The 26,311-nt window shown below is 44.7% G+C and overlaps 6 protein-coding genes across 6 annotated transcripts; 3 read left to right on the top strand and 3 right to left on the bottom strand.

Annotated features, from left to right (window-relative positions):
* Window positions 1-876: 876 nt before the first annotated feature.
* On the top strand, window positions 877-13,924 carry LOC109738018 (uncharacterized). Its single transcript, XM_020297128.1, has 4 exons — window positions 877-1,461; window positions 6,814-7,413; window position 7,865; window positions 13,701-13,924. Exons 1-4 carry the CDS (start codon window positions 877-879, stop codon window positions 13,922-13,924), a joined length of 1,410 nt encoding a protein of 469 aa, XP_020152717.1.
* LOC141027797 (uncharacterized) lies at window positions 12,065-13,371 on the bottom strand. The gene is made up of 3 exons (XM_073505222.1): window positions 13,124-13,371; window positions 12,152-12,841; window positions 12,065-12,068 (listed from the first exon to the last, which is right to left on the bottom strand). Exons 1-3 carry the CDS (start codon window positions 13,369-13,371, stop codon window positions 12,065-12,067), a joined length of 942 nt encoding a protein of 313 aa, XP_073361323.1.
* An 870-nt stretch (window positions 13,925-14,794) lies between the features above and the next one.
* LOC109738008 (probable serine/threonine-protein kinase PBL10) lies at window positions 14,795-15,781 on the bottom strand. The gene is made up of 2 exons (XM_073505210.1): window positions 15,677-15,781; window positions 14,795-15,590 (listed from the first exon to the last, which is right to left on the bottom strand). The coding sequence occupies exons 1-2, from the start codon at window positions 15,771-15,773 to the stop codon at window positions 15,220-15,222; spliced, it is 468 nt and encodes a 155-aa protein (XP_073361311.1). The 5' UTR covers window positions 15,774-15,781; the 3' UTR covers window positions 14,795-15,219.
* Window positions 15,782-17,526: 1,745 nt separating this feature from the next.
* Window positions 17,527-18,659, bottom strand: LOC109738020 (uncharacterized). Its single transcript, XM_073503457.1, has 4 exons — window positions 18,397-18,659; window positions 18,125-18,239; window positions 18,014-18,044; window positions 17,527-17,897 (listed from the first exon to the last, which is right to left on the bottom strand). Exons 1-4 carry the CDS (start codon window positions 18,657-18,659, stop codon window positions 17,527-17,529), a joined length of 780 nt encoding a protein of 259 aa, XP_073359558.1.
* Window positions 18,660-19,138: 479 nt separating this feature from the next.
* On the top strand, window positions 19,139-19,936 carry LOC141026623 (uncharacterized). The gene has a single exon (XM_073503458.1). It carries the CDS (start codon window positions 19,139-19,141, stop codon window positions 19,934-19,936), a length of 798 nt encoding a protein of 265 aa, XP_073359559.1.
* Window positions 19,937-24,014: 4,078 nt separating this feature from the next.
* LOC109738009 (somatic embryogenesis receptor kinase 4-like) lies at window positions 24,015-24,800 on the top strand. The gene is made up of 2 exons (XM_073503459.1): window positions 24,015-24,330; window positions 24,517-24,800. The coding sequence occupies exons 1-2, from the start codon at window positions 24,015-24,017 to the stop codon at window positions 24,798-24,800; spliced, it is 600 nt and encodes a 199-aa protein (XP_073359560.1).
* The last annotated feature ends 1,511 nt before the right edge of the window (window positions 24,801-26,311 follow it).

Raw genomic sequence — 26,311 nt, forward strand, 5'->3', positions numbered from 1 at the left:
GCGTGACGAATTCCGCCAACACTATCCAGACTTTCAGCTCGAGGACGAGCTGTTTGCGCAGGCGGGGAGAGATGTTATGACCGGTTTGGTCTATACCAGAAAGAGGCCCACCGGGCATTAGTATTAGGGGCTTGACCCACAAGTTATCTTAGGCAAGTTATATTAGGCAAGTTATCTTAGGCTAAAGTTATAAATACTAGTTGTAAGACACCGTTTGAGGCAAGCAATAAAGATATTATAATCTTCTGTTGCCCGGCTCCTCAAGGAGCCGGAACCCTAGCCGCCGCACCTAACCCTAGCCGCGACGGCGCCTCATCGCCGGCGCGCCCGCTCCAGCCCTCGTCCTCCTCCCCCTTGTCCATACAATCTACGCCGGAGGCCCGGTAGGAACCCTAGTCCTACCAGTGCACCTGAATCTGTTCAAAACATGCACTCTACATTTTTCTTTAAGCTGTCAAACTTTCATGATATATTCACAAGCATAGTATATGTTCCACTCTTGGGTGCCCAGTTCATGGTGTTTCGACAGGTCAGCTTAATGTTAATGTTGATGTTGGGAGCAGGCGTTTGCAAGTTCAGTACAAAATGATGCTATATATGCAGCTAAACAGAGCCATGGAGGCATCACTGGATTGTAAGTCCCCCTAATTGCTACTTTTGTCATATAAGGGCTATTGTAACTGCTGCTATTTATTTCCTCATGAGTTTGCATTCCAGTTTTGTTACTTTCAACAACTAGTTTATCAACTAACTGGGAGCATGCATTCGTTTTATTTAGCTGGCCGCAAGCAAATAACGCTGTGCTCCTAAAGAACTATCTTCAGAAAAGCTGGCCAACCAGGGATCTAGAATCTGCATCACCTCGAGTCTCAAGCAATGGGCAGTGAACTGCTCGCAGCAATGGTTGCCCCACCGGCGGAGCCTCCGTTGATCCCATCCACGATCACTACCACCACTACCACCGGCAACGGAACAACCACCAGAACCATCACAACAATCACCACCACCACATGCTCCTCCTCTGCCGCCGATGGCACCACTACCACTACCACCACGACCACCACCACCACCACAGCAACAACCATCACAACCACCTCCAATGCCACAACCATATCATCCCTCTGTGATGATGATCTTCGCGAGATCTTCCTCCGCCTCCCGAACCTCCCGGCTCTCATCCGTGCGGCGCTCACCTGCCGCTCCTGGCTCGGAGCCATCCGCTCTTCCTCATCCTTCCGCCGCCTGTTCCGCGCCTTCCACCCGGCGCCCCTCATCGGGCTCTTCCTTGAAATTGACGATGCTACCACCCCCTCATTCGTCCCTCTGCGCCGGTCAGATCCCGACGTCACCGCTGCCCTCCGCCGCGGGGACTTCTACCTCACTTCCCTTCCACTCAAGGCTGGCGCATTCTCGGGTTGGAGTATCACCGACTGCCGTGATGGATACATCCTCCTATGGAACATTTTTTTTGAATTGAGGGGCATGCCCCCGATTTCATTTCATTGCATGAAAGGAAACCAATAAAACATATCAAGTATTCTTCAGATCTCATCCAGCCCCCAGATGTCCTACCATGACATCCAAGCATCAGCAACTAGACAACCAAGAGAATAAAGCTTGCAACTAAAAAAAACTCCACACTTATAAGAAATGCACACCCAGGTGAGAGGTAACCACACATGGCTCCTCTTCCCCACCCATCGCCACATACTCTTCAGGGAGGACAGAAGTTCAGCTAACAGTACAGACATAATTACTTTCCGATATCAAGACGTTTCACCATGGGCGCCCATCCTCTGCTCTTGTTGAAGAAACCATTCGCAACATCAACCAGCAGTGCTGCGACGGCCCGCAACATCTGTTGCCCTTCTTTTCTCTGTAGACCAGCCCAGTAAGACATCCAATAAGATATTTGAAAGAACAACACACTAGGGTCATGAGGGTAAACATGATGAAATGTAGCAGCATTTCTAGCTTTCCACAAAGTCCAAAACACCGTAGAAACACCCACTGCTATTGTTTGCCTAATATTCTTAGGAATTTTTTCTACCCAGGCAGTAAACTCTTTTATCTTGCATGGAATGTCAAGAATTCCAGTTACATTCCTAACCACACCCCACACAAACTTAGCCACCACACATGTACAGAAAAGGTGATCAACCGTTTCTGGGTAATCACAGAAACTACAGTTTTTATCCTTTCCTTTCCAGTTTCTTTTCGCCAAATTGTCTCTAGTTAGGACACTATTCTTAAACATCAACCACAGGAAAACTTTAACTTTCAGTGGTATCCTCGCCAGCCGCAGTTTCCTATGAGGCCAGGCAGCCTGATCTGTTTTTAAAGCAAGATACAAAGATCTAACCGTGAATCTACCAGATTTAGTTAGCAGCCAGCTACATCTATCCTCTTGATCGTTTAAAACTACTTTACTGCATAGATTTTTGAGCTCATACCACATATCAGCTGTGTCTCCCCATAAAACTCTTCTAAATCTAATCAAACTCATATTATCAGATAGAGCTTTGGCGACAGTGAAATTTGAACTAAAGGTTGCAGATAAAGTCTAGGGAACTGCACGCTAAGAGGTTTGTCTCCTAGCCATCACTCCAAAACATAGTCCTCTCCCCATTACCCACCATCTTCCTACAATATTGCAGGAAAATTGGTTTAACCTTCATTAGACCCTGCCAGAAATGAGAATGACCAGGTTTTTTCTTGCTATCTCTAAGGGTACATCTACTTAAATATTTCTTTCTCACTAGATCTTGCCACACACCACTGCCATTTTCAAGTTTCCAGATCCATTTGCACAGTAAGCAGATGTTCATAATGTCAAGATCTAAGACGCCTAAACCCCCCATCTCTTTAGGTCTACAAACATCTTCCCATTTCACTAGATGGTACTTTTTAGCTCCCTCCTCCTCTTGCCATAACATTCTTTTCGTAAAAAAGTTCATCTTCTTGCTAGGACCTTTGGGTAGCTCAAACAGAGAAATCATATACAAAGGAATATTGCTTAAACTAGAGGTAATTAAAATCAATCTCCCCCCATACGATCTGTACCTCCCTTTCCATACACTTAGCTTCTTCTCCATTTTCTCCTCAGCCCAATTCCAGTCACTATTATATAATCTAATTGCATTAATAGGCATACCTAAATATCTAAAAGGAAGTTTTCCTACAGCACAAGTAAATATTGTAGAGTAATTGTCCTGATTGTCCTTAGCTTCACCAAAACAAAAAACCTCACTCTTGTGAAAATTAACTTTAAGGCCAGACAATTGTTCAAATAAACAAAGAATTAATTTCAAGTTTCTAGCACTTTCCAGATTGTGTCTAAACATGAAAATGGTGTCATCCGCATATTGTAACATATTAATGCCATCTGGGATTAAATCTTGTGCTAATCCTTGGATAAGGTCCAATTTTTGTGCCTTAGCTAAAAGCAAATTAAGTATGTCGATGGCAATATTAAAAAGAATGGGGGAGAAAGGATCTCCCTGTCTCAGTCCTTTTTTCGTCTCGAAAAAAGGACCAATTTGATCATTGACCATGACTGCTACTTTACCCCTCTCTACTGTCTGCTTGACCCAACCAATAAATCTAGGTGAAAAGCCTTTTTTCTTCATGACAAAATACAAGAACTCCCAGTTAATCTTGTCATAAGCTTTCTCGAAATCTACTTTAAACAAAACAGCACTCTCTTTTTTCCTATGGACTTCATGCATAACTTCATGCAGCACAATAACCCCATCTAGTATATACCTTCCTCTAATAAAAGCTGTTTGCACAGGAGCTATAATCTTATCAGCTATAGTAATAGCTCTATTATTTAAAACTTTTGTAAAAATCTTGAAAATTACATTCAACAAACAGATTGGTCTATATTGTTGTAAAGTTTGAGCGTCAGCACGTTTTGGAATTAACATAAGGACATCATAATTAAATCTACCTAAATCTAATTTTCCTTCATAAAAATCACCGAAAAGCTCCAAAATGTCCACTCCAATTATATGCCAGTACTTCTGATAAAATTCTATAGGAAATCCGTCAGGTCCAGGTGCTTTGTTAGGTTTCATATCAAAAACAGCAATCTTAATCTCTTCTAAAGTAAACTTCCTATCCAAATTTTTCCTATCGGCATCACTCAAGACCACAGGTATATTAATATCAAGGGAAAGATTATTCATACCTATAACAGGGCCAAATAAATTTTTGTAAAAGGAAGTGGCAAAAAGCAATAAATCTTTGTCCCCCTGGATCACATCATTAGTAGCAGTCTTAATAGAGGTAATTTTGTTTTTCCTTTTTCTACTACTAGCTTTAGATATAAAATAGGAAGTTAAAGCGTCACCCTCTAATAGTTCCTTCTCTTTCGATCTCTGCAACCACATTAACTCCTCCTCTTTATTAATCTTTGAAAGCTCCTCCTCTAACTTTTTCCTTAACATATACTTTTCTTTAGTCAAACCAATTAATTCACTCTCTCTGTCTATCTCATCTATAGCTCTAATCAGGAAAACCTTTTGCTTTTTGTAAAACCAAACATAGTTGAGATTCCACCCTTTGAGCGTTTTTCTAAGTATCCTAGCTCTATTTTGCCACAGATCTTGCAAATTTTTACCATAATAAGCATCACACAAGACATTATATACTAAAGTATCTAAATCTTCTCTTAGGAACCAGCAGAGTTCAAATTTAAAAGGTCTCACTATCTTAGGTAAGTTCATCCCCAAATCAAGCAAAAGAGGGGCATGGTCAGAGAGGACTCTAGGAAGAGCTCGAAGAAACATCAGAGGAAACAAACTCTCATAAGATAGAGACATTAAAATTCTGTCTAATTTCTCAAAAACAGGATTTTCTTGATTATTTGACCAAGTAAAAGCTCTCCCATTTAGTTCTACTTCTTTCATCTCCCAATTCTCAATAATTGCATTAAACAGAGTAGACCACTTATTTAAAGGTTTATTCCTATTAGACTCCCCCCTTTTCCTTATGATATTAAAATCTCCCCCAACAATAATAGGAAAAGCGTTAGAGTTACAAATATGAACTAATTCAACTAGGAAGTATTCTTTATCCTTATTATGCGAAGCTCCATAAACATTTACTATATTTAGCTTCTCTCCATTTTTCCTATCTCGGACAAGGAATCTAATATGATGACATCCTTTTTCAGAATCTAAGATATCATAAAAATCAGTATTAATGCCACTCAAAAGACCTCCTGACTGTCCAACAGCGGGAACAAAGCACCAGGAGAAAGGGCAATTACCACTAACACTTTCAAGCCAAGCCAAGTTATAAGTAGTTTTTTTAGTTTCCTGGATACAAATGAATCTAAGTTGGAACTCTACCAAAGCATTTTTAATAAATGTAAATTTCTCAGGGTCACCCAGTCCCCTGGCATTCCAGAACAAACCAGCCATCAGAAAAGTTTCGTGCCTTTTATATTACTATCTTTACTTCTGCTTCTAAACTTTCCAACTACTACCCCCTTATGAAATTCTCTACTATCTTTCCTCCTCTGTAAAACAGTACCTAATCCAGCAATGTTTCTAATCATACTATCCAATTCCTCATTGTCTTGCTCTTTACCTTCATCGTCAGTGAGCAAATCCTCTATTTCTTCGATACTAAAACCTTCTGCAATATTATTATTAATAACAATACTTTCCTTATGTTTGTTAACACTAGCATTATAAACAGAAAGTCTAGAAGCCTCTAAGTCTTTCAAATGTTGGACATTATTTACTATCTCTACATCATCTCCTCCTAATTTAAACCCCAGACCAGCAGCTATCTGCACTAACTTTCCATGGGCAGTATCCAAAACAGTAGGTAGACTAGAACTAGAAAATTCAGTTTCTACAGAAGAAGATTGAGTTTTCATACCTGGGGCAGTCTCCAGGTTTCTGACTTTCACCCTTCCTACAGCTTTATCCAATGTATGCATATCGCCAATATCTCTCTGAGTCCTCCTTCTTTCCTCATCTACCACCCCATCTCTGCCTTTGTTCACATCTTTAAGTTTTTCCCCTAGGACTTGCCTATTTACCTGTCTTGCATCAGTCACAATGCCCACTTTACTGGCGACTTTTTCAGGTTGAGAATCCAGAACTTCCTCTGAATAGTTGCCATATTCCTTCAACACTCTATCCTGTATGACTTGTGTACTCTCCACCATGTCTTCTCCATAGTCTATCTGCTCTTGAACATAATCATCGTTCCTGAAATCCATTCTCTCAGCATCTGTGGAGAATTCTCGGTTAATCTCCTCCAGGCCTTTTGACTGTGCTACAATTTCCTCTTCCTCTTGTGCTTTTTTTTTCCTCTCCAACATTTCCTGTCTGATTTTCTCTTCCCTTGCTAGTTCAGTCTTCCGCATCTCCAATCTATCATGCATTGTCTCATCTTCATTCCCACCAGACCCCTGCCCGACTTCATGTGTATCGTTCCTATACTTTTTTGCTCCCCTACTGTACTGTCTATCGATCTGGTTCTCATCGTCTTCTTCTGCAATAAGCACACCATCTCTTAGAGCCCCTCCACGTTCTACAATCTCCTCCACCTCAAAAAAGATGTAATATATGTATGGGTCTACAGTTAGTTCCACCACCTCAGGTATTTTGCTTGGGGTCTTTCACCCCTACTTTCGCCCTGACAATATCAGTATCTCTGTAAGCTTGCATATCCACATCCTGAACAGTTCCCAGGAATGAGGCAATTTCCTCAAAACCGTCTTTGTGTAGCAAAGTATCAGGGATACCAAAAATCCTCACCCAAACCGAAGACAACTTGAATCTATGGAACATGCTCGATAAGCCGTCCGTCGCCGCCGTGAACCCCATGACCTGGGCTGTGGACGTCATCCCGTTGCCTGACGGTGTCAAGGCCGGGAGGCGCCGCAATTTTGCCTACCTTGGCTTCCACCTGCTGTGTTCTGATGAGAACCCCTGGTCGTTCCGTGTGGTCTGCGTCTGCTCGGATCAGCGAAGGATCCGTGTCGCTATCTTCTCGTCGGAGACATGGGATTGGGTCGTCCACCCGTGGATGCACACTGGTGGTGACTGCAGCCTAAAGTTCGATGCTGGAATGGTGGTGGATGGTTCTGTTTACTGGCCTTACCATGGCCAAGGACGAATGATAAAGATCAACGCAGCGACCATGGTTATCACCACTGTGGAGCTACCCTGGCAGGTGAAGGTGGAGGGGTACAATTTCATGGCCGAGGAGACTAAGGATGGACGGTTATGCATTGTCTATGAATCTGGTTTCTTCCTACATGTTTGGATCCGTGGTGTGGACGGTTATGGACTTGATAATTGGGTGCTGCATAACATGATACCTTTGAGCGAAGAAATCGATGAGATCACTCAGGGGTTTGCTCTGGAGCTGCAGGGTGACCTCAAAGTGATTCAATTGCAAGAAACCACCACATTTGTGGCTAGGTTTGCAGGAAACTACCAAGTCGTTAATCTGTTGCAAAAAACACCGTAAAATCTCTTAACCCGTTGCAAAAAGCACTGAACAGCCGTTTAGCCTCGTTTGATCTCTTTTCCGACAGGTGGGCCGCGAAAACGCTGACGTGGCGTGCGGACAGGCAAACGGCGCTGTTAGGAAGAAAACGGTCAACACGCCGCGCCGGTCGGTCCTGTCGGTGCTCGCCAGACAGATGCCCCACGCCTCTCTCTCTCTCGCCCCTCTCCTCTGCCTCCTCTCTCTGGCTCTGGTCGCCGTCGGTGAGAAGCCAGCTGGCCGCCGTCCGCCATGGTTTCGTGGAGCGACGACAGCGAGGAATCGGGCTACGAGTACTCTTCAGGCGGCTCCCCTATCAAGGTCAGTGATTTGAACTCGTAGCTAGGGTTCTTTGAGCAAGGGTTTCGGTTTGGGGATTTTGTTTTTCCTGCTCGATTTGAACCCGTGAGATGGATTTTGTGCGTTTCTTTTGTTGATGTAGATCCCGGCTACAATCGAGGACCCGAACTACTCTGGTGTTGATGATGAGGTGATGGTGATGTGTGAGCATGGCCAGCCGGCGAAGAGGCATGTTTGCTTCGAAGGGATTAGCACTGGGAGGAGGTTCATTGCCTGTGGACTTGATGTGAGTGCTAGCAAAAGTCTGTAGTTTGCTCATTTTGTGAAGAAACTATAAATTGTTCATATGCACTGTTCATTGTTCATGTTCACTGTTCATTGTTCATGTTCACTGTTCACCTAGTAGTTTAGTTAAAGGTACTGTCATGTACCATACCATAGTGACTGAGTGAAGTAAATGAATTGTTCATACATATAAATGAACAACACCACAGTGATATAAATGAAGTAAATGAATTAAATTGTGCTATTAAAAATTAAGTACAAAGATATAAAATTAAGGTATCCATAGTGACTGAGTGAAGTAAATTGTGCTGTTAAAAAGTATCATAGTGCATTGTTCATAGATATAAATGAAGTAAATGAATTGAACTGAATTGTATTGTGCTGTTAAAAATTAAGGTATAAATGAAGTAAATTCAGTGTAGTATGCTGTTAAAAATTCAGATATAAATTCAAAGTTGAGCTGAATTGTGCATGTGCAGTATACTATAGTTGTTTTGTACTTGTACTTGTTATTTGCTAATAGACTGAATAGAATTGCCAACAGTTGTGGTGTTGTTCATTGGGTAGATGAGGAGTGGCCAGAATAGAAGTGAAGTGAAAAAGGAAGTAAATGCATTTGTACTTGTTGTTTTGCAGGAAGCAAGCAGTTGTGGTGTTGTTCATTGGGTAGATGAGGAGTGGCTAGAGCATCTGCAGAATGCTCTTCACAAACTATGGCTTTTGTATGAGGATTGCCAGCGTGCTAATAGGATGGCATGTCTGGAACATTCATCACTTGTCCACAATCTCACATCACAGAAGAACAAGCTACAGGAGACTTATGAGAAGCTTGTTGAGGATGTGAACAACCTACTTGATACCCAGGACAATATTCCCAAGGAAAATGAAGTCCAACAAGGTGAACATGAGGAGATCACTCCTCCTTTGGACAACAATATTTCAGCTTTGAAGGAACAGCTGGGTGCAATGGATGCTGAGAACAAAGAACTGAAGCAAAAGGTTGACCAGTTGAAGAGCATTCAGGTTGCCCAAGGTAATGTGATTAGGAATCTGAAGTTTGCTCATTTGAAGGAGAAGGAAAAGTTGAGCACTGAGAGGAGGAATTTGGAGTTTCACATTGCTGATCTTGTCAAAGCTAGTGACAAGAACAAGAGAAAGCTGAAGGACATCAAGGATATTTGCGATGAAGAGTGATTTGTAATCTGACCATGTGGGTCATTATCTTAAGTTTCAAGCATTGAACTATGGCTTGTAATGTGTGAACTAGTGGCAGTTTGCAGTATTTGAAATATGGTGTAGCCTTGAACTATGTCTTGTAAGCTTTGAACTATGGTGTCATGATGTTAACTATGTTGTTAACTAGAGTTGTTGGATACTGTCATGATGTTAACTAGAGTTGTTGGATACTGTCATGATGTTAACTATGTCATTGATGTTAACTATGGCACCCTAAATGATGGAATGAGGATATGTTGGATACTGTCGACGCCGAGGCACCCTAGATGTTCAAATTAGGTTATCGTGGATGCCGTCGACGCCGAGGCACCCTAGACGATCAAATTAGGTTATCGTGGATGCCGTCGATGCCGAGGCACCCTAGATGATCAAATTAGGTTATCGTGGATGCCGTCGACGCCGAGGCACCCTAGATGATCAAATTAGGTTATCGTGGATGCCGTCGATGCCGAGGCACCCTAGATGATCAAATTAGGTTATCGTGGATGCCGTCGACGCCGAGGCACCCTAGATGATCAAATTAGGTTATCGTGGATGCCGTCGACGCCGAGGCACCCTAGATGATCATATTAGGTTATCGTGGATGCCGTCGACGCCGAGGCACCCTAGATGATCAAATTAGGTTATCGTGGATGCCGTCGACGCCGAGGCACCCTAGATGATCATATTAGGTTATCGTGGATGCCGTCGACGCCGAGGCACCCTAGATGATCATATTAGGTTATCGTGGATGCCGTCAACGCCGAGGCACCCTAGATGATCATATTAGGTTATCGTGGATGCCGTCGACGCCGAGGCACCCTAGAAGATCATATTAGGTTATCGTGGATGCCGTCGACGCCGAGGCACCCTAGATGATCATATTAGGTTATCGTGGATGCCGTCGACGCCGAGGCACCCTAGATGATCAAATTAGGTTATCATGGATGCCGTCGACGCCGAGGCACCCTAGATGATCATATTAGGTTATCGTGGATGCCGTCGACGCCGAGGCACCCTAGATGATCATATTAGGTTATCGTGGATGCCGTCGACGCTGAGGCACCCTAGATGATCATATTAGGTTATCGTGGATGCCGTCGACGCTCTGACATCAAGTATCATCTTGTTAAAAACTTCACTTATATTGTTCACTACCAAGTCAGTTTTGCAATTGTTGTCCATGGCATGCCTAGCCCATGTATGTTTTGGTATCCTAGATAGCCATTTCCAAGCTGGCTCACACTCCTTTTTCATGCCTTCCATTGCAGTTACATAACCATGCTCAGTATAGGAATAACTTGCCGGATACATGTATTTCTTCAACTCTTCCCCTCTAAAACCAGCAGTTTGAAAGTTCTGATAAATATGTCTAAGGTAGAATCTTTGTTTGCAATTGGGGAATACATTATTTATGGTTGTAAGAAGGCCCTGTTTGAATGAACTACAGTTTGAGAATACTACAACAATGCCATGTATGAAATTAATAAACAAAGACAATTAATAAGCAATGCAAGCAATGATTAGAGTAGAGATAGTAGTACCTTTTGCCTGTCAGATATAATAGTGTAGTAGCCAAACTTGCCTGACTCACCACCAATGGCATATTTTAATTGAGTAAGAAACCAAGACCAGCTTGCTGTGTTTTCCTTGTCCACTATTGCAAAAGCAATGGGAAATATGTTATTGTTTCCATCTCTTCCAGTGGCAGCCAAGATTTGCTGCCCTGTTGTCAACTTTATGAAGCAACCATCAACACCTATCATACAAGATCACAAGTAGATTACCAACAAATTAGTGGGTGTGCACATATAAATGTAGAGTCACTAGTTAATTAGTAGGTGTGCACATACCTATGAATGGTCTGCAACCATTAAGGAAACCCTCTTTGCAAGCATTGAGGCAGATGAACAAGCCATGGAATCTTGGGTTTTTGCTTGGATGTAGTTTCAGGTGCTTTGTTGTGACAATGCATCTACTTCCTGGATTGGTTTCTAGCACAGCTTCTAGGTAATCCCTTATCCTATGATATTGTGCCTTCTGATCTCCTAGGACTACATTTTTAGCTAGCTTTCTTGCCCTATAGGCCATATGTATAGATACCTCTATTCCATGCTTTTGCTTCAAGTTTGAAATTATAGTCTGGACAGGTGTGTTGGGGTCTGTCCTCAACTGTTGCTCACATTCATGTGCCAACCACTTAGCAGTAACTTTTGTGCTCTCTCCTACTACTGGGCAGCTGTGGTGCAAGTTCAGTTTCTTTATACAGAATGTCTTCTCATGTGCTATCTGAGAAGCTGCAATGAAAAATGGACAATTCTCAAATTTGCAGACAGCTATAATCCTGTCTGGACAGTTCCTGTGGAAGGCATGGTTCCTATTTTGTGAGATGTGAAAATTAAGAAGTGCCCTCCTGAACTGGGTCACATCTAGGAAACAAAGCTTCTTCATAAATTGCTCTTCTGGGTTCTCCCTTTGCTCATCATACCAAACTCTAGGCTTCCTCTTTTTAGCCCTGCTCTTCCTATCAGCTGGAAGCTTCACACATGGTATTTGAGCCCCATCATTGTCCTCCTCACTTAGGTCACCAGGGTTGCTCTCCTCATCAGATGAAGGAAACCAATCTTCCTCAATAATCTCATCCAAACTAGAATGAGATCTTGTAGTTGGCCCCTTTCTTTTACTCCCTCCTATGCTGCTCCCTTCCTCCTCCTCCTCCTCTGGTGCCTTCTCCTCCTCCTCCTCCTCATCTGCTTCATATGGCTCATCCACATCAGTGTCCCCTTCAATATGATGAAGTGGATCACCTCTATGCTTCTTCATTGCCTCAAGCCTAGCAATTATATCCTCATCTGCTAGTAAATCTGTGTCACTGTCACTATCAGTGAAATCTTCAGCTAATAGCTCTGGAAGTTTTCTTTTAGCTGCCTTGTATTTCTCTTTTTCTTTCCCCTTTTTCCTGAACTTCTCAATCTCTTCATTCCTCTTCTGCTCCATCAGTTGCTCAATTTGCTCTTGATCTTGGTCTTGCTCCATTGCAAATTCTGCTACTGGTGCACACTTCTGCTTCAAAAATGTACTCTCCTGTGTGTTAATGACCTGCACTGGCACTTGTTGTGGCTTTGTTGGGCTAGGAAACAGTACTCCTGCTGTATCTATCTCATACACCACTGGCACACCTATTTCAGATAATGGAACCTGCTCCTCACAAACTGGTCCAATGTTCAAATCACTAGGTCTTGGAGCATCACTTCTGATGACTGTTATGTTCACCAACTTCTGACCTTTGATAACTAGGTCATCCAACATTTCCTCCACCTTATCATCATCTGTCAGTTCTTCCATACCTGAAACCCCAACACCTGGATCTCTGACATAATACATAAAGTCTGTCATCCCATATCCTTCAAGCTCTATTAGTGCAATCAGATTGTAAAATGTGATATCATCCACATTTAGGCTTCTTTCAAGATTATCTCTGTCATGGAAATGGAATCTGACTTCCCACACTTCATCATTCAATCTACAGTTCAAGTAAAGCAATTCAGTTAAAAGTTCAGTTAAAAGTTCAGTTAAAAATACAGTTTCAGTTCAAAATTCAGTTAAAAGTTCAGTTAAAAATTCAGTTAAAAATTTTAATGTTTAGGTGCCTACTACATACACTTAGAACCCTAGAACTACATAAACACTTCACTTACATGTCTGACCACATAAACAACCTACAACAACAATAATGGCGACGGTGCCTACTACATACACTTAGAACCCTAGAAACCAAATCGGGGTATGGAAAGAGAAAACTTACGAGACACCGCCGAAGGAGGATGCGTAGTGATGGCTCCCCTCTGGATCTTCCTTCACGGCCTTGGCGAATGCCCTCGCCGCCGCGTACTCAGCACAGTAAGACGGCGACGGCGGCTGTGGAAGAGGCGGAGCCTGAGATGGGTTTGAACTGCCACAAACCTCTGTTGGATCTGCAGGAGCACCACTGCCACCAGATGCATCGCCAGCACCACCGCCACCGCCATCATCGCTGCCACACCAGGTGGCCATCACCGTCGGCAAGCAGGGGCGAGAGAGGAGAGGGGAGCGGGGCGAGAGACAGGACAGGGGCGCGGGGGGGACTGTCTGAACCGGACCGACCGGCGCGGCGTGTTGACGTTTTCTTCCTAACGGCGCCGTTTGCCTGTCCGCACGCCACGTCAGCGTTTTCGCGGCCCACCTGTCGGAAAAGAGATCAAACGAGGCTAAACGGCTGTTCAGTGCTTTTTGCAACGGGTTAAGAGATTTTACGGTGTTTTTTGCAACAGATTAACGACTTGGTAGTTTCCTGCAAACCTAGCCACAAATGTGGTGGTTTTTTGCAATTGACTCCCTCAAAGTTGTGCAGGTCAGGTCTGGATACGTCTACTTGTCCACGACATGCACGACCCCTGCCGGCACGCTCCACTGCTGGTTCTTCTCCCTGTCATTGGACACCCTGGTGCTTGAGTTGCTCGTGGAGGGGAAATTTAATGGCTGTGCGCATCCGTATAATATGGCCTGGCCTCCTTCTTTGGTTGGTGATGATGGGAGCGCAGGGCATGAAGTTGAAGCTTCTCACTGAAGTATGCAGTTGTTTGTCATACGAGGAAATTGGATGGAAATTTGTGGGTACGAGCTAACAGTTATCAGTTACTGTTTGGTTGATGCAAAATATTATCTAGAAACCTTGTATCTTAAGTAATTGTTATTGCCATAGAAACCTTTAGATGCTTCTCTTGCAACTATTGGTACGGTTCTGGAGCTAATGGATTTCATTGACGATTGGGTTTTCATCTGCTGCAAACTTTCTATGGAATACTGCTATTATTTCAGTGCACAATTACTTAATTTCCGAGGATCTGTTTTTCGACCTTTGCCGTTCTTTGTTGCGTGCGCAGATAAAAATAGGCTTTTAAGTGCTTAACTATTCTTATAAAACTATGTTCCCCACCTAACTTGTATGGTGGCTTACTTGACTAGATATTGAAGAGTTTTGAAAGTAGTTAGTGTTTGATGCATTCCTTCTGCATCTGCTGTATCTCGTCCGGACTGTTAGTGTTTTGCTCTATATTGACAGCAGTCCATGTTAAGTTTTCAAAACGTGAAGTGTCAACTATGTTCAGTTTCTTCAAAGTACAATACAAAGTTGGGAATCAAATGCATTCTTCTGATGTGATTGATTTGTAGAAAGGATACTTATTTTTTCCCCAATGTATTATTGCCTTCTGATTTATGGTCTCAAGTATTAGTGGCCAGTGTTCTCCTCATGTATATGGCAAGAGTCTGCGCTGAAGCTGATGGTTTTATGCAAGTTTGGGTTTTCAACTGCCGCGTGCATACTTTGCGTGGAACACGCCCTCTTGGTAAGGCGTACAGGGGTGGCTGACACTGCTACTCTTTTGTCCAGCATGGGAATGTGCTTGTTTCTCTGACTGGATCATGTCGTCGCGTGTCGGTTTGTGCTGGAAGGTGAATTCTGAGACTGTTTGTCCACTTCATGTGTATATTTATTGTGCTTGTATCAGTTTCAAATTACACGTTGGTCATGAAATTTCCCAAAGAGTGTAATTTTTCAGAAATCAGTGAGGTTAATGTGTTGTGTTGTTATCGATGTATGTATGAGAAGAGGGTCGATGAAGCTCGCAATGCATGCGTGATGGTGAAACTGAAACTGTTTGCATTTGAATTCAGTTACTTCAAACTAGAGATGCAGTAGCACTTACTATCTGTGACTGGTGACTGAAATTCCGCTGATTGGTGACTCCTTTTTCCTTTCTTTTTTTTTCCTTCTCTTTCACCTTTATTTCATAAGCAATAAGGTGCGGAGGCCACAGAAAATAGCACCATTTCAAACAGACCTGAACTAAGGCTCTTGGTTCAGCTTAGTGACCTCGGAGTTGATAGCAGGGCACAGAATCGGCGACGGCTGCGGCAGAGTCGTTTATGCGCCGTCAGAATGGATGGCCTTTGCTGCGTATCCCTGGCAGTGCAATCCACGCCAAGCCTGAACACGGAGGCCATCTCCTGCAAGTACTTTGCTTGATCTGATATGCCCTTGTCCACGACATTCTTGAACATTTTCAGATGGTTTGCCATCAGTTCTTCTAAGTTTTTATGCGCCCAACTAGCCAAATGACCATCCGCTCCAGCTCCATTGGCCGCCAGCCCCGTGACGAGCTCCAGCAGCACGACACCGAAGCTGTAGATGTCTACCTTCTCCGTCACCTGGTTCGTCGCCATCCCATATTCTGCAATTACTAATGAGTTATCAGTACTAGAAAAAAAAGACCAAGCTAGCTAGTTAAGACATTTTGTGCATCGATCACACGCGTACCTGGGGCTGCATACCCAAAGTTACCAACTGGAATCCTGATCAAGCAAGATGTTGCTAGAGTTGATGTTGTGGTGGACAACAGGTTTGCTGCATCCATGGTGCAAGTGGCAGAGCCCTTTCCCCACGGCGATGGCGATTGCCATTCTCCCTGGCCAGCTCAGCGGCGGGTCGCCCTCCTCCCGCCGGTGCAACCAGTAGTCAAGGCTGCCGTTCACCGCATATTTGTAGACGAGCATGATGGCATCTTCCCTCTGGATGACATCTAGGACGTTGATGATGTTGTCTTGACGAACGCTGGCTAACAGGATCATCTCCGACTTGCATCGGTTCTCCAGATTTTCGTCCACTGTTCTGGAACTTTTTGACGACCAACGTGGTTGGGTGACCAATGCCAGCAGTGCCCTGAACGTGGACTAAGTACATTTGTTCATCCTCCCGCATCCTTCTGCTAGCCTACAACCTTCTCACATTATTTTCAGTAAGGTTGTCCACTATGGCTTGATCATTGTACTCAATAGGCGGTGTTGCCACAGGATGGCTGCTGCGCCAGAATTGCAGCTGTCTCTCCCCATAGAGTCAGAACTTTTTTTGTGTCTTCTTGAATTGGTGGTTGTCAGTCTTGGTATATTCTTAATAGTGATTCCCCTCTGCAGAATTCTACTGCTTGTTTTCCTTCGTGACCGACCGCGTTGATATGAGCAGCTATTTGACATACCACCATCCAGATTAGGGATGGCCACATATTATATTTCAGTTCCTTAAACTGACTGGAGATACACTGAACTACCCAAGAGATCAAGATCCTTTGAAAACAAATTCATGGGTAGATTTTTTTAATGATTTAACACTCAGACCAGAGTTGATTCCCCAGGCATGTATGACTATCACTGTCAAACAGTTCCACAAACACATTGGAACAGTTTCGTCCAATTTGCACATATCGTGCCTTATATAGCAAGAACAGAAACAATCTTTTGTCAGTTCATACCTTGGCAGGCCGCTAGTGCTTCTTTCGTATCAGAGGAGGCAGATGGAGTGGTGTGTAATTACATGCAAGATGAACAGAAAAGAAGAATATTACTTTGTTAAGGAAAACCGCAAAATGGCAGAGCACGCGGGATGGTTGATTACCGATCAGGTTCAGTCTGGTCTCCTGAAAGAAAGTTTTCTGTACATCTGTTCATGGGAAATACCCACGGAAACACAACATATGAAGCTATAAGACAGCAGTATAATAAGTGCTTGTAAATGATGGTTTGACTGGTATTAAGTAGTAAGTACTACCTACGATCGCTGTGTTGTGATGGAAGAAAGCATTGTAGCAATGGATACTGCAGGGGCATTCAGATTAAAAAGCAATATGGGTGTCAGGGACAAATAGTCAAGGGAAAAATACAAATAATATGGTATAAAAACAACAGAGGACCATAACGAGACTGAACCTAGCTAACAATAGTGACAACTGTTAGTAAATGCTCTCCAAGCTAAACACAGACATGGTACATGTTCAATACCTGTCCGGTAGTTCAGTTCTGCTTCAGTCAGTAGAAGGAACATAGACATAAAACGTGTCCCTGCAGAATGTAACAAATGACAATACCCAGGATGATGTTATGTCAGATACTAGTTGCTCAAGTCCTCACAACTAGCAGCAAAAATAGTTTGCACACAGACAAGGAAAACAAGCAGCAAAATTTTGCAGAGGTGAACACAGCAGGACAGCAAAATGTTCTCGGAAAAAGGCAGGACAGTCCACATCACTACTTGTACTAGAGATGTATCTACAAATTTATTCAACCGAGTCATCATATGAACCATTCAATCGTGACATCTAGAAAAGACAACAAGCATCACAACAGATAGCAGCTGAGGAGGCCACGGAGTGGGCCACGCACAAAGCCGCCGCGGAGTCGTTTGAGAGCCATCCGCATGGACGGCCTTTTCTGTGGATTCCCAACAGTGCAATCCACGCCCAGCATGAACACAGTTGCCATCTCCTCCATGTACCACGCTTGATCTGGGATGTCCCTGTCCACGGCACTCTGGAACATTTCCTGTTGGTTTGCCATCAGCTTAGTGAAGTTGTTCCGCGCCCAAGTTGCCAAATGACCATCCGCTCCAGCTTCATTGGCCATCCGCCCCGTGACGAGCTCCAGCATGAGCACCCCAAAGCTGTAAGTGTCAACCGTCTCCGTCAGCTCGCTTGCTGCAACCCCATATTCTGCAGTTAATCATTAATTAGTACTAGTTAAAAGACCAAGGTAGTGTAGACAGAATTCCCTGTAATGAAGAAAAATTAAGACAGAATTCCATTGCGTGCATCGATCCCCAACATACCTGGAGCTGCGTACCCAAAGTTACCAAGAGGCAGGCCAACCATTGACAACGGTTGGTCGAGCCCGGCCATATTCATCTGTGCAGCGTCAAAACTGGCTATTACAGGCTTGAAATTCTGATCAAGCAAGATGTTGTTGGAGTTGATGTTGTGGTGGATGATCGGCCTTTTGCATCTGTAGTGCATGTGGCAGAGCCCTTTGGCCGTGCCGATGGCAATGACCCTCCTCTGTGGCCAGCTCAGCGGCCGAACAGCATCCATGGGTTGGTGCAGCCAGGATTGAAGGCTGCCATTCACCGGATACTCATAAACGAGCATGATGGCGTCTTCCCTCTGGATGAGGTCTACGACTTTGATGATGTTGTCGTGAGAGTTGCTGGCTAACAGGAACATCTCCGAAATGTAGCGGTACTGGACATTGTCGTCTACTTGCAGTGCTGGGTTCATGTTTTGGAACTTCTTGACTACCAGCGTAGTTGGGGGAGTGATGCCAGCAATGCCCTGAACCTGTATTATGTAGAGTTGGTCATCCCTTACCATTCTGCTAGCCCACACCCTTCTCTTATTATTTTCAGTGAGGCTGTCGACTATGGCTTGTCCATTGAGCGCAATAGGCAGTGTCTTCGCAGGACGGCTCCAGAGCTGCATTGTCTTAGCGGCCGGGTAGTGCGTGAAGAGGTTCGTGTCAAGGGTGTATCAGCCTGCAAACATATTACATATTCGTACTTAGTATTATCGTCTCCTTCTCCAAAGATGTATACAGATATAGTAATTACTAAAGAGATATAAAGAGAGATGCATGTTTGTAATTAGTTTGACAGCAAGATGTTGACAGGAAACACCAGGGTTCCCATACATGGAACAAACTAGTGAAATGATGATCTGAAATTGGCTGTAGCCTGCACACATTATAATTACTATAAGTTTTATTGATATATTCTACAAGGTGGACATGCTCTACTAGGATTCAGAAGTCAGAACCGAGCTGCAGAACAATTCATGGACTGCTGCTTACCACTTGCTCAGAGAGAGAGAGAGAAGGAGAGAGAGAGAGAGAGAGAGAGAGAGAGAGAGAGAGAGAGAGAGCAGAGAGGAGAGGAGACCCTATCTCCCCGATGCTATTCACGATGGCCATCGATGTCCTGGACTCCTTACTTGCGCATGCCCATCGGCGTGGACTTCTGCAGTGTCTCACCGCCCGCCATGCTGCATCGAGCATTTCCATCTACGCCGACGATGTCGTCGTGTTCTGCCACCCCTCCTCCCGCGACCCACGGGTCATCCGTGAGCTGCTGCGCGTCTTTGGGGCGGCATCCGGGCTTTGCACTAACTTCTCAAAGTGCTCGGCCACGCCCATTCAGTGTGGGGAAGACGAGATCGCATGCATCCAGAGCGAGCTAGCCTGCGCCGTGGTTGGCTTCCACATCATCTACCTCGGCATCCCCCTATCAGTGCGGAAGCCATCGGCGTCTTCCTTGCTGCCCATCGTTGAAAAGCTGTCCAAGAAGCTCTCCACATGGCGCGCAACTCTCCTCTCCCGTGGTGAACGCCTTGCCCTAGTCCGCCATGTGTTATATGTGATCCCCTCCCACATCATGGTCGCCATTGCCATCTGCTCTCCGGTGCTCAAGCAGGTCAACCGCATCATCAGGGAGTTCCTCTGGCACGGTAGAAAGGACACCCAAAGTGGGCACGACCCCGTCAACTGGCAGCGCGTCTGCCGCCCCCTCGAGCTCGGCGGCCTCGGCATCCAGAACCTACACCGCCAAGGCATTGCGCTGCGTGTGCGCTGGTTGTGGCTCCAACGCACTGACCCCACCAGACCTTGGGCGCATCTTTACCTCCCGAGCGACCCCGACGCCTCCGCTATCTTTCGGGCCTCGACTTTCTGGGACGTCGGCGACGGGCGGACCTGCCGATTCTAGACAGACCACTGGATCAATGGCCAGACAGTTTCTGACATGGCCCCTTCCCTCCTACCCCTAGTCCCACGGCGCCGGCGGAAGCGCACGGTCGCGGAGGCTCTCCGCGACCGCAGCTGGATCGCCGATCTTCGTGGCGCCTTGACCCCTGGTGCACTCGCCGACTACGTGAACCTGTGGAGAATGCTCCAGCCTATTGCGCTATCCAGTTCCCCCGACCGCTTGAAATGGAGATGGACTGCGAATGCCAAGTACTCGGCCAAGTCTTGCTACCTGGCCTTGTACGCTGGTTCTACTTCGGACCCCTTCTGGCGCCTGACATGGAAATGTTGGGCTCCCCTGCGAGTCAAGATCTTCACATGGCTCGCCGACCTCGACCGTTGCTGGACTGCCGCTAGACTTGCCCGGCATGGCCTGCCGCACAACGACCGCTGCGTCCTTTGCGATCAGGCCGAGGAGACCATGTAGCACATCATCATTGGCTGCCCTTTCTCTCGGCAAATATGGCATGATGTGCTTGCTTGGGTGTGCGCCACTACCCACCCTCCGTCTGGAGGAAGACTTCCTCCCCTGGTGCACGACGGCCATCGCTGGATCCCCCTCCGGCCTTCGCAAGGGCCTTGCCACGCTAGCCACGCTAACCGCATGGTGCATCTAGAAACACCGCAACCGCTGCGTGTTCGACGGCGATATCCCCTCCATCTCGACGCTGTTTGCGTCTATTCAGGACGAGGCTCGGGCCTGGGCTCGAGCTGGTGCTCGCGGACTCAATCTTTTGCTGGCCTAGGCGTGTATATGTAATATTGTGGGCTGAGCATCCCACCCTCAAAAAGGCTCTCTTGTACTCTCCCTTCCTATCAATGAAATGATACGCACTCTTGCGTATTCGCGAAAAAAAGAGCAGAGAGGAGGCATCAAATTAGTTGAGGGGAAACGTAGAGGGAGAGGACAGGAGCGTATGGATTTGACGGTTAATCACCGACGGTGGAGATCGAGAGGCGACGGCGGCCAGAGTTGGAGAAGAAAGGCTGAAGCACGGGCGTGCAGTTCATGGGAGCTCGAGGCGGTGAGCACTAGTAGAAAACAGGGCTTTGGTTCGGCCAGAAAAGAGCATTAATCCCGGTTGCATTACGCATCGGGACTAATGTGAGCATTAGTCCCGGTTCGAGCGGCTAGGGCACCGTACAGGCATTAGTCCCGGTTCAAATGGGACCTTTAGTCCCGGTTGGTGCCACGAACCGGGACTAAATGGTGCGATGCCCATTAGTACCGGTTCGTGGCACCAACCGGTACTAAAGATTAGACCTTTAGTCCCGGTTCGAGCCACCAACCGGTACTAATGGGGTTAGAGGCATTAGTACCGGTTCATGGCACGAACCGGTACTAAAGGTCCCATTTTCAAACTCTACCCCCCCCCTCCGCGTGGATCGCCTTTTCAGTTTTGTAAAAAGCAAAAGAAAATGATAAAAACTTCAAAAATTAAAATCCTTCCAGATGTAGTTATGTTACTACATGTACTAGTTAGGAAAATTTAAAAACTTAAATTTGGGCATGTTTTGCAAAAAGTGTAGGGAAAATGTAAAACGGCTATAACTTTTGCATACGATGTCAGAAAAAACGTATATTAGAATATTAGTGTTACTATGGTCAGAATGTAAAACGGCTATAACTTTTAGAATCCTCAAATTCTAAAAGGAAAAAAAGTTATGCTCAAATTTCTGTTTTTTTTGAATTTTTGTTAAATCTGGTCAAACTATGGTCAAACTACTTATTCAAGAAGTATTAGTGTTACTAAATAATTATTCAAGAATATTAGTGTTACTAAATAATGATTTCAGTTTTTTTGAATTTTGGTCAAATCTGGTCAAACTGTGGTCAAACAATGGTCAAACTAATTATTCAAGAAATATTAGTGTTACTAAATAATTATTTCAGTTTTTTTGAATTTTGGTCAAATCTGGTCAAACTGTGGTCAAACTACTTATTCAAGAAATATTAGTGTTACTAAATAATTATTTTTTTTTAGAACAATAGTTTCAAACTCAAACAGTGAAATGTGTGACTTCATGCTCAAGCTAAATTCCTGAGGGTTAATAGGATTGACATCTTACTATTGTCAGGAAAACAACAAGTGCAGACTTGGAAACGAGGGAGAATAGAACCCGGAAGTTAAGCGTGCTCAGGCTGGAGTAGTGAGAGGATGGGTGACCGTCCGGGAAGTTAGATGATTTGAAATGATGAGGGGTGATTAGAGATTAGAGGTTAACTTGAGCAGTGATGAGGGGTGATTATAGATTAGAGGTTAAAAAAATTACGTGGAGGGCCTTTAGTCCCGGTTCGTGTAAGAACTGGGACTAAAGGCCCTTTTTCTACTAGTGGAGGAACCCGAGCATGTCTTAGTGGGCTTCCCACTCGGGCACGGACAGCCAGCCGTCCAAGTCGCCTGCGCAACAAGAGCTTCATCTCGTCTGGATCCAGACCCGGCGGCCTTCGCGGGGACCCCAGCGCCGACCGATAGCTCTCCGGGGAACCCAACCCAACGCGGATGGAGAGGAGAAGCGAAGGGGAAGGAAAGTCAGGAGAGGAGATTTGAGGCGGTGTGGGGTTGACGTGCCATGCAGGTAGGCACAACAAAATGTGAGCAAATTCCTTCTCAATGTCGCTGACCAGTGGGCCCTACCTATCTGTCAGCTTTTCCTACGTCAGCAATCAAGGCTTTGTGTGGACAGATTCTGATTTGAACTAAACTAGTACTCCCTCCGTCCCAAAATTCTTGTCAATTTTGGGATGGAGGGAGGACTTAGTAGTATGTATATACCGTTGACTACTAGTTTTGAACTAAATTCAACCCAAATTTGTTCAAGCCTAGACTCAGCCGATGTTTGCTAGCTAAAATCTGGAGAGTCCAAACTGAAATACTAATTCTGAAGCGGTTTTTGGGCAAAAATTGCAGATATTTTGTGAGGTGTGTGTATGATTTCTACATTTTACAGAATACTCCCTCCGTTCCCAAATACAAGTCTTTCTAGAGATTGTAACAAGTGGCTACATATGAAGCAAAATAAGTGAATCTACATTCTAAAATATGTCTACATACATTCGTATGTTGTTGTCCATTTAAAATGTCTAAAAATACTTATATTTAGGAACGAAGGGAGTACATGATTGACAAATGTATGCTGACAGTATTTGGGTTAATTATTAGTATTGTTTTTCGCTTACAAATTAAGGGGGTAATCTCATCATCAGTGACCAAGACAAATAAATGTGTGTATGTATGTATGTATGTGGTAACAACTAATAGGATTGATTTATTTGTGTAGCTTAATAGTCCGTGTTGAAGAACAAATTACGTACTGCATCGGAATGGAATGAGACAAGTACATACATACAGTTAAAAAGACAAGAGTGTACCTCTGTTGAGAGAGTAGATGGCAGCCGCGAGTATGACGAACTCCTGCTGCTGATATCTGCCGCGGAAATACGGTATTAGTAGGTGGGGTTGATACGAATACTGTCATTAGAATGTGTCGGGAGAATGAGTATATATGGCCCATGTGCTAGTTCAAGAGGTCGGTCAAGAGGCGGCGGGCAGCGGGAATGCACCCGTACGACGAAATAGTTGTGCCTCCGTCCACAAGGAAGCAAGGAGCCGGACACAACCACAAGCTGAGCTGAGCTGCTGGCACATTTGTATATTTGTCCTCGTTGTTGCGTTTTCGCGGGATTCGTGCGCGCCACAACAGCATCAGCGGGAGCAGGAGTTGCGCACACTTGGACCAACTCAAATCAATTTAACTGGAGCCTTACTTGTCGCTACAAAGAACCTCATCATACTAAATATGCGCGCGTTTATACGAAAAGAACTCACATACTAAATCAGCAAGATAAACTATTACTACTCCCTCCATCTCATACTAAATCAGAATCGCTCTTATATTATGGGACGGAGAGAATACCTAATATGCACATGCCCCATCAGAACAATTTCCAAACAGAAATGAACCTATCGGAGTTGTATCAAAACTAGTGGTTGACCATAGAGATAGTCCTACACTTCATCCAGAGGGAAAATGCGATCATGCTCGTTTACACGTACCAGGTGAAAGGAAGCCTTGACCAGTGGCAGCGCCGGCGGGAGGAGGGCGACCCGCCGCTGAGCTGGCCGCAGAGGAAGGCCATCGCCACTGGAGTGGCCCAAGGGCTCTGCCACTTACACCACGGATGCAATAGACCGATTGTCCACCACAACATCACCTCTATCAACATCCTGCTCGATCAGAATTTCAAGGCCGTGATCGCCAGTTTTGGTGCTGCCCAGATGAACATGGCCGGGCTCAACCAACCATTGCCTATCGCGGGGACTGTGTTTGGTAACTTTGGGTATGCAGCTCCAGGTACGGTGGGGGTTCGGTTCATGCAATGAGTTTTTTTTTTTAATCCATCTTATAACTAGTGTGGTCATTTACTAACTAGTCATATAAATGATTAATTGCAGAATATGGGAGGGTGGCAAGGCAGCTGATGGAGAAGGTAGACACATACAGCTTTATTTGGTGTGGTCCTGCTGAAGCTCGTCACAGGGCGGATGGCCAATGGGGAGGATGGTCAGTTGGCCATATGGGCACGTGACAACTGCAGTAAGCTGATGGCAAAGAAGCTGGAATGGTTCAAGATTGCCGTGGACAATGGCATCCCAAATCAAGAATGGTACATGGAGGAGATGGCTACCATGTTCAGGCTGGGTGTGGATTGTACTGTCGAGGATCCGCAGCGAAGACTGTCCATGCAGATGGCTCTCAAACGACTCCGCCGCGGCTGTGGGTGTGCCCGATTCGGTGGCCTTCTCACCTGCTATAACATGTAATGCCACCGGCTAAGCCAAGTGCCTTAGTTACTTAAAAAAAAGGAACAAAAGGAGTAAATGCCTTCCCTACTGTTTCACGTGAAAATGAAACAAAATGAGACATTCCTGATTGCAATGGAAACCTATATATCAAAATGTTTCTTCCTCCCACACTTGACAGTGTTTTGTTGTGTTCCTGACTGCTCCACACATGCATATACGAACTTTCGAGAATTCTTAGTGATGTTAGTTTCTTGAGTTCTTGCTCATTCGGAAGTTGTGAAGTGAACTTTCTTCTTACAGGATATTGAGTTATGTAGGCAGCAAAACATGCTCATGTCTCTGACAACATATCAAACTTGTAGGAAGTATTCCCATTAAAACATTTTCAGGAGAGCCGATCTATGATCTTCTTCGGCACTTGATGGAAAAAAAAAAACAAATGCTCTTAGCAGAACACAACTATTTTACTATTTTGGATGATCACTATCTGTTAGGCTGTTCTACTAAATGTAACCTCTCCCTGTGAGTGATTGTAATTGCAGTTTAGTTTGCATCGTTATACTGTGAAATATTTTGTTGTTCTTGTCTGCTTGAATTTAAAGAATTCATCTATTGTGTCAATAACCATTTCTTTTCATGAATTCTTATCGACCGGGTCATTTTTGTTTCAGATACATAACCAGTGAGGATTCAGTACAAGTGAAGGGCAAAGTGGCATGTGAGATCGGCTCAGCGGATGAACTATGTTCAGTGGTACTTTGAAGGATGATACTGTAGACCAAGATGGTGGCTCTGCTTTTGTGTTTTGTTTGAAAAGAAACCTTCAGGATGCCCCAAAACCAAGGGAGGAGCTTGCCCTTTTCTTCTACAAATGCCGAGAGATAGCGCGGAGTATTGCAAACCTTCAGCTTGAAAGCAAGGCACCTATATACTAGTAAACAACCACCAAATTGTCAATGCTATAGAAACCTGCTCTTCAGGCCTTGCCGATACCAGATCCAGATTGACCATGGAGTCATCTCCGACCTGACCTAATGGAAGCCGGGTATCTGTGGGTCAGAGGATCCAAGTTCCACCAAATAATGTAGATGTCCCAAGTGTTTGACTACAGTTTGATCAGGGCCATCAGGAGGCTCAGGGAGGCCCACAGCAGTTGATCTTGGCATCCAAGAATCGGCGAAATCCAACTAGCAGGCAAACTCGAGGAAGCTACCAGTATGATCAAGGGGGATATCATCAGCTTTAGCAAAACAGAGTTTGAATATATGGTGACACATTCGACTTCAGTCCCATCTTTCCAGCCTTGTTGGTCTACCCATGTTTTAGGCTGATGCTAGTTGTATATTTTTTTTGGAAGGATCACGCCACACACAAATGGCCCAATGAATATATGGCAACTCAATTGAATAACTTTTCAGATAGGCCGCAAGTGCATGTAACATTTTGGGTCGTCGTGCCTTTTTGTGAGAACATATTTCGCTGCTTCAGGTGTGAGCAGCTATTTGACATAACAATCATGCCAGGGACCG

The sequence above is a fragment of the Aegilops tauschii genome, chromosome 7 (assembly GCF_002575655.3).
Source record: "Aegilops tauschii subsp. strangulata cultivar AL8/78 chromosome 7, Aet v6.0, whole genome shotgun sequence".
Lineage (NCBI taxonomy): Eukaryota > Viridiplantae > Streptophyta > Magnoliopsida > Poales > Poaceae > Aegilops > Aegilops tauschii.

Bases quoted from the DNA above. Each gene is read 5' to 3' on its own strand.
- LOC109738018 (XM_020297128.1), top strand. From the start codon at position 877: ATGGGCAGTGAACTGCTCGCAGCAATGGTTGCCCCACCGGCGGAGCCT. The intron at 1,462-6,813 runs ATTTTTTTTGAA...AATCTATGGAAC, and splicing joins GATACATCCTCCTATGGAAC to ATGCTCGATAAGCCGTCCGT.
- LOC141027797 (XM_073505222.1), bottom strand. From the start codon at position 13,371: ATGGCCACCTGGTGTGGCAGCGATGATGGCGGTGGCGGTGGTGCTGGC. The intron at 12,842-13,123 runs GTAAGTTTTCTC...CTTGAACTGTAG, and splicing joins TCCTCCTTCGGCGGTGTCTC to ATTGAATGATGAAGTGTGGG.
- LOC109738008 (XM_073505210.1), bottom strand. From the start codon at position 15,773: ATGGATGCAGCAAACCTGTTGTCCACCACAACATCAACTCTAGCAACA. The intron at 15,591-15,676 runs GTACGCGTGTGA...TAGTAATTGCAG, and splicing joins CTTTGGGTATGCAGCCCCAG to AATATGGGATGGCGACGAAC.
- LOC109738020 (XM_073503457.1), bottom strand. From the start codon at position 18,659: ATGCAGCTCTGGAGCCGTCCTGCGAAGACACTGCCTATTGCGCTCAAT. The intron at 18,045-18,124 runs TCAAGCCTGTAA...ATGGTTGGCCTG, and splicing joins CATCTTGCTTGATCAGAATT to CCTCTTGGTAACTTTGGGTA. The intron at 17,898-18,013 runs GTATGTTGGGGA...GATTAACTGCAG, and splicing joins CTTTGGGTACGCAGCTCCAG to AATATGGGGTTGCAGCAAGC.
- LOC141026623 (XM_073503458.1), top strand. From the start codon at position 19,139: ATGGCCATCGATGTCCTGGACTCCTTACTTGCGCATGCCCATCGGCGT.
- LOC109738009 (XM_073503459.1), top strand. From the start codon at position 24,015: ATGCTCGTTTACACGTACCAGGTGAAAGGAAGCCTTGACCAGTGGCAG. The intron at 24,331-24,516 runs GTACGGTGGGGG...AGCTCGTCACAG, and splicing joins CTTTGGGTATGCAGCTCCAG to GGCGGATGGCCAATGGGGAG.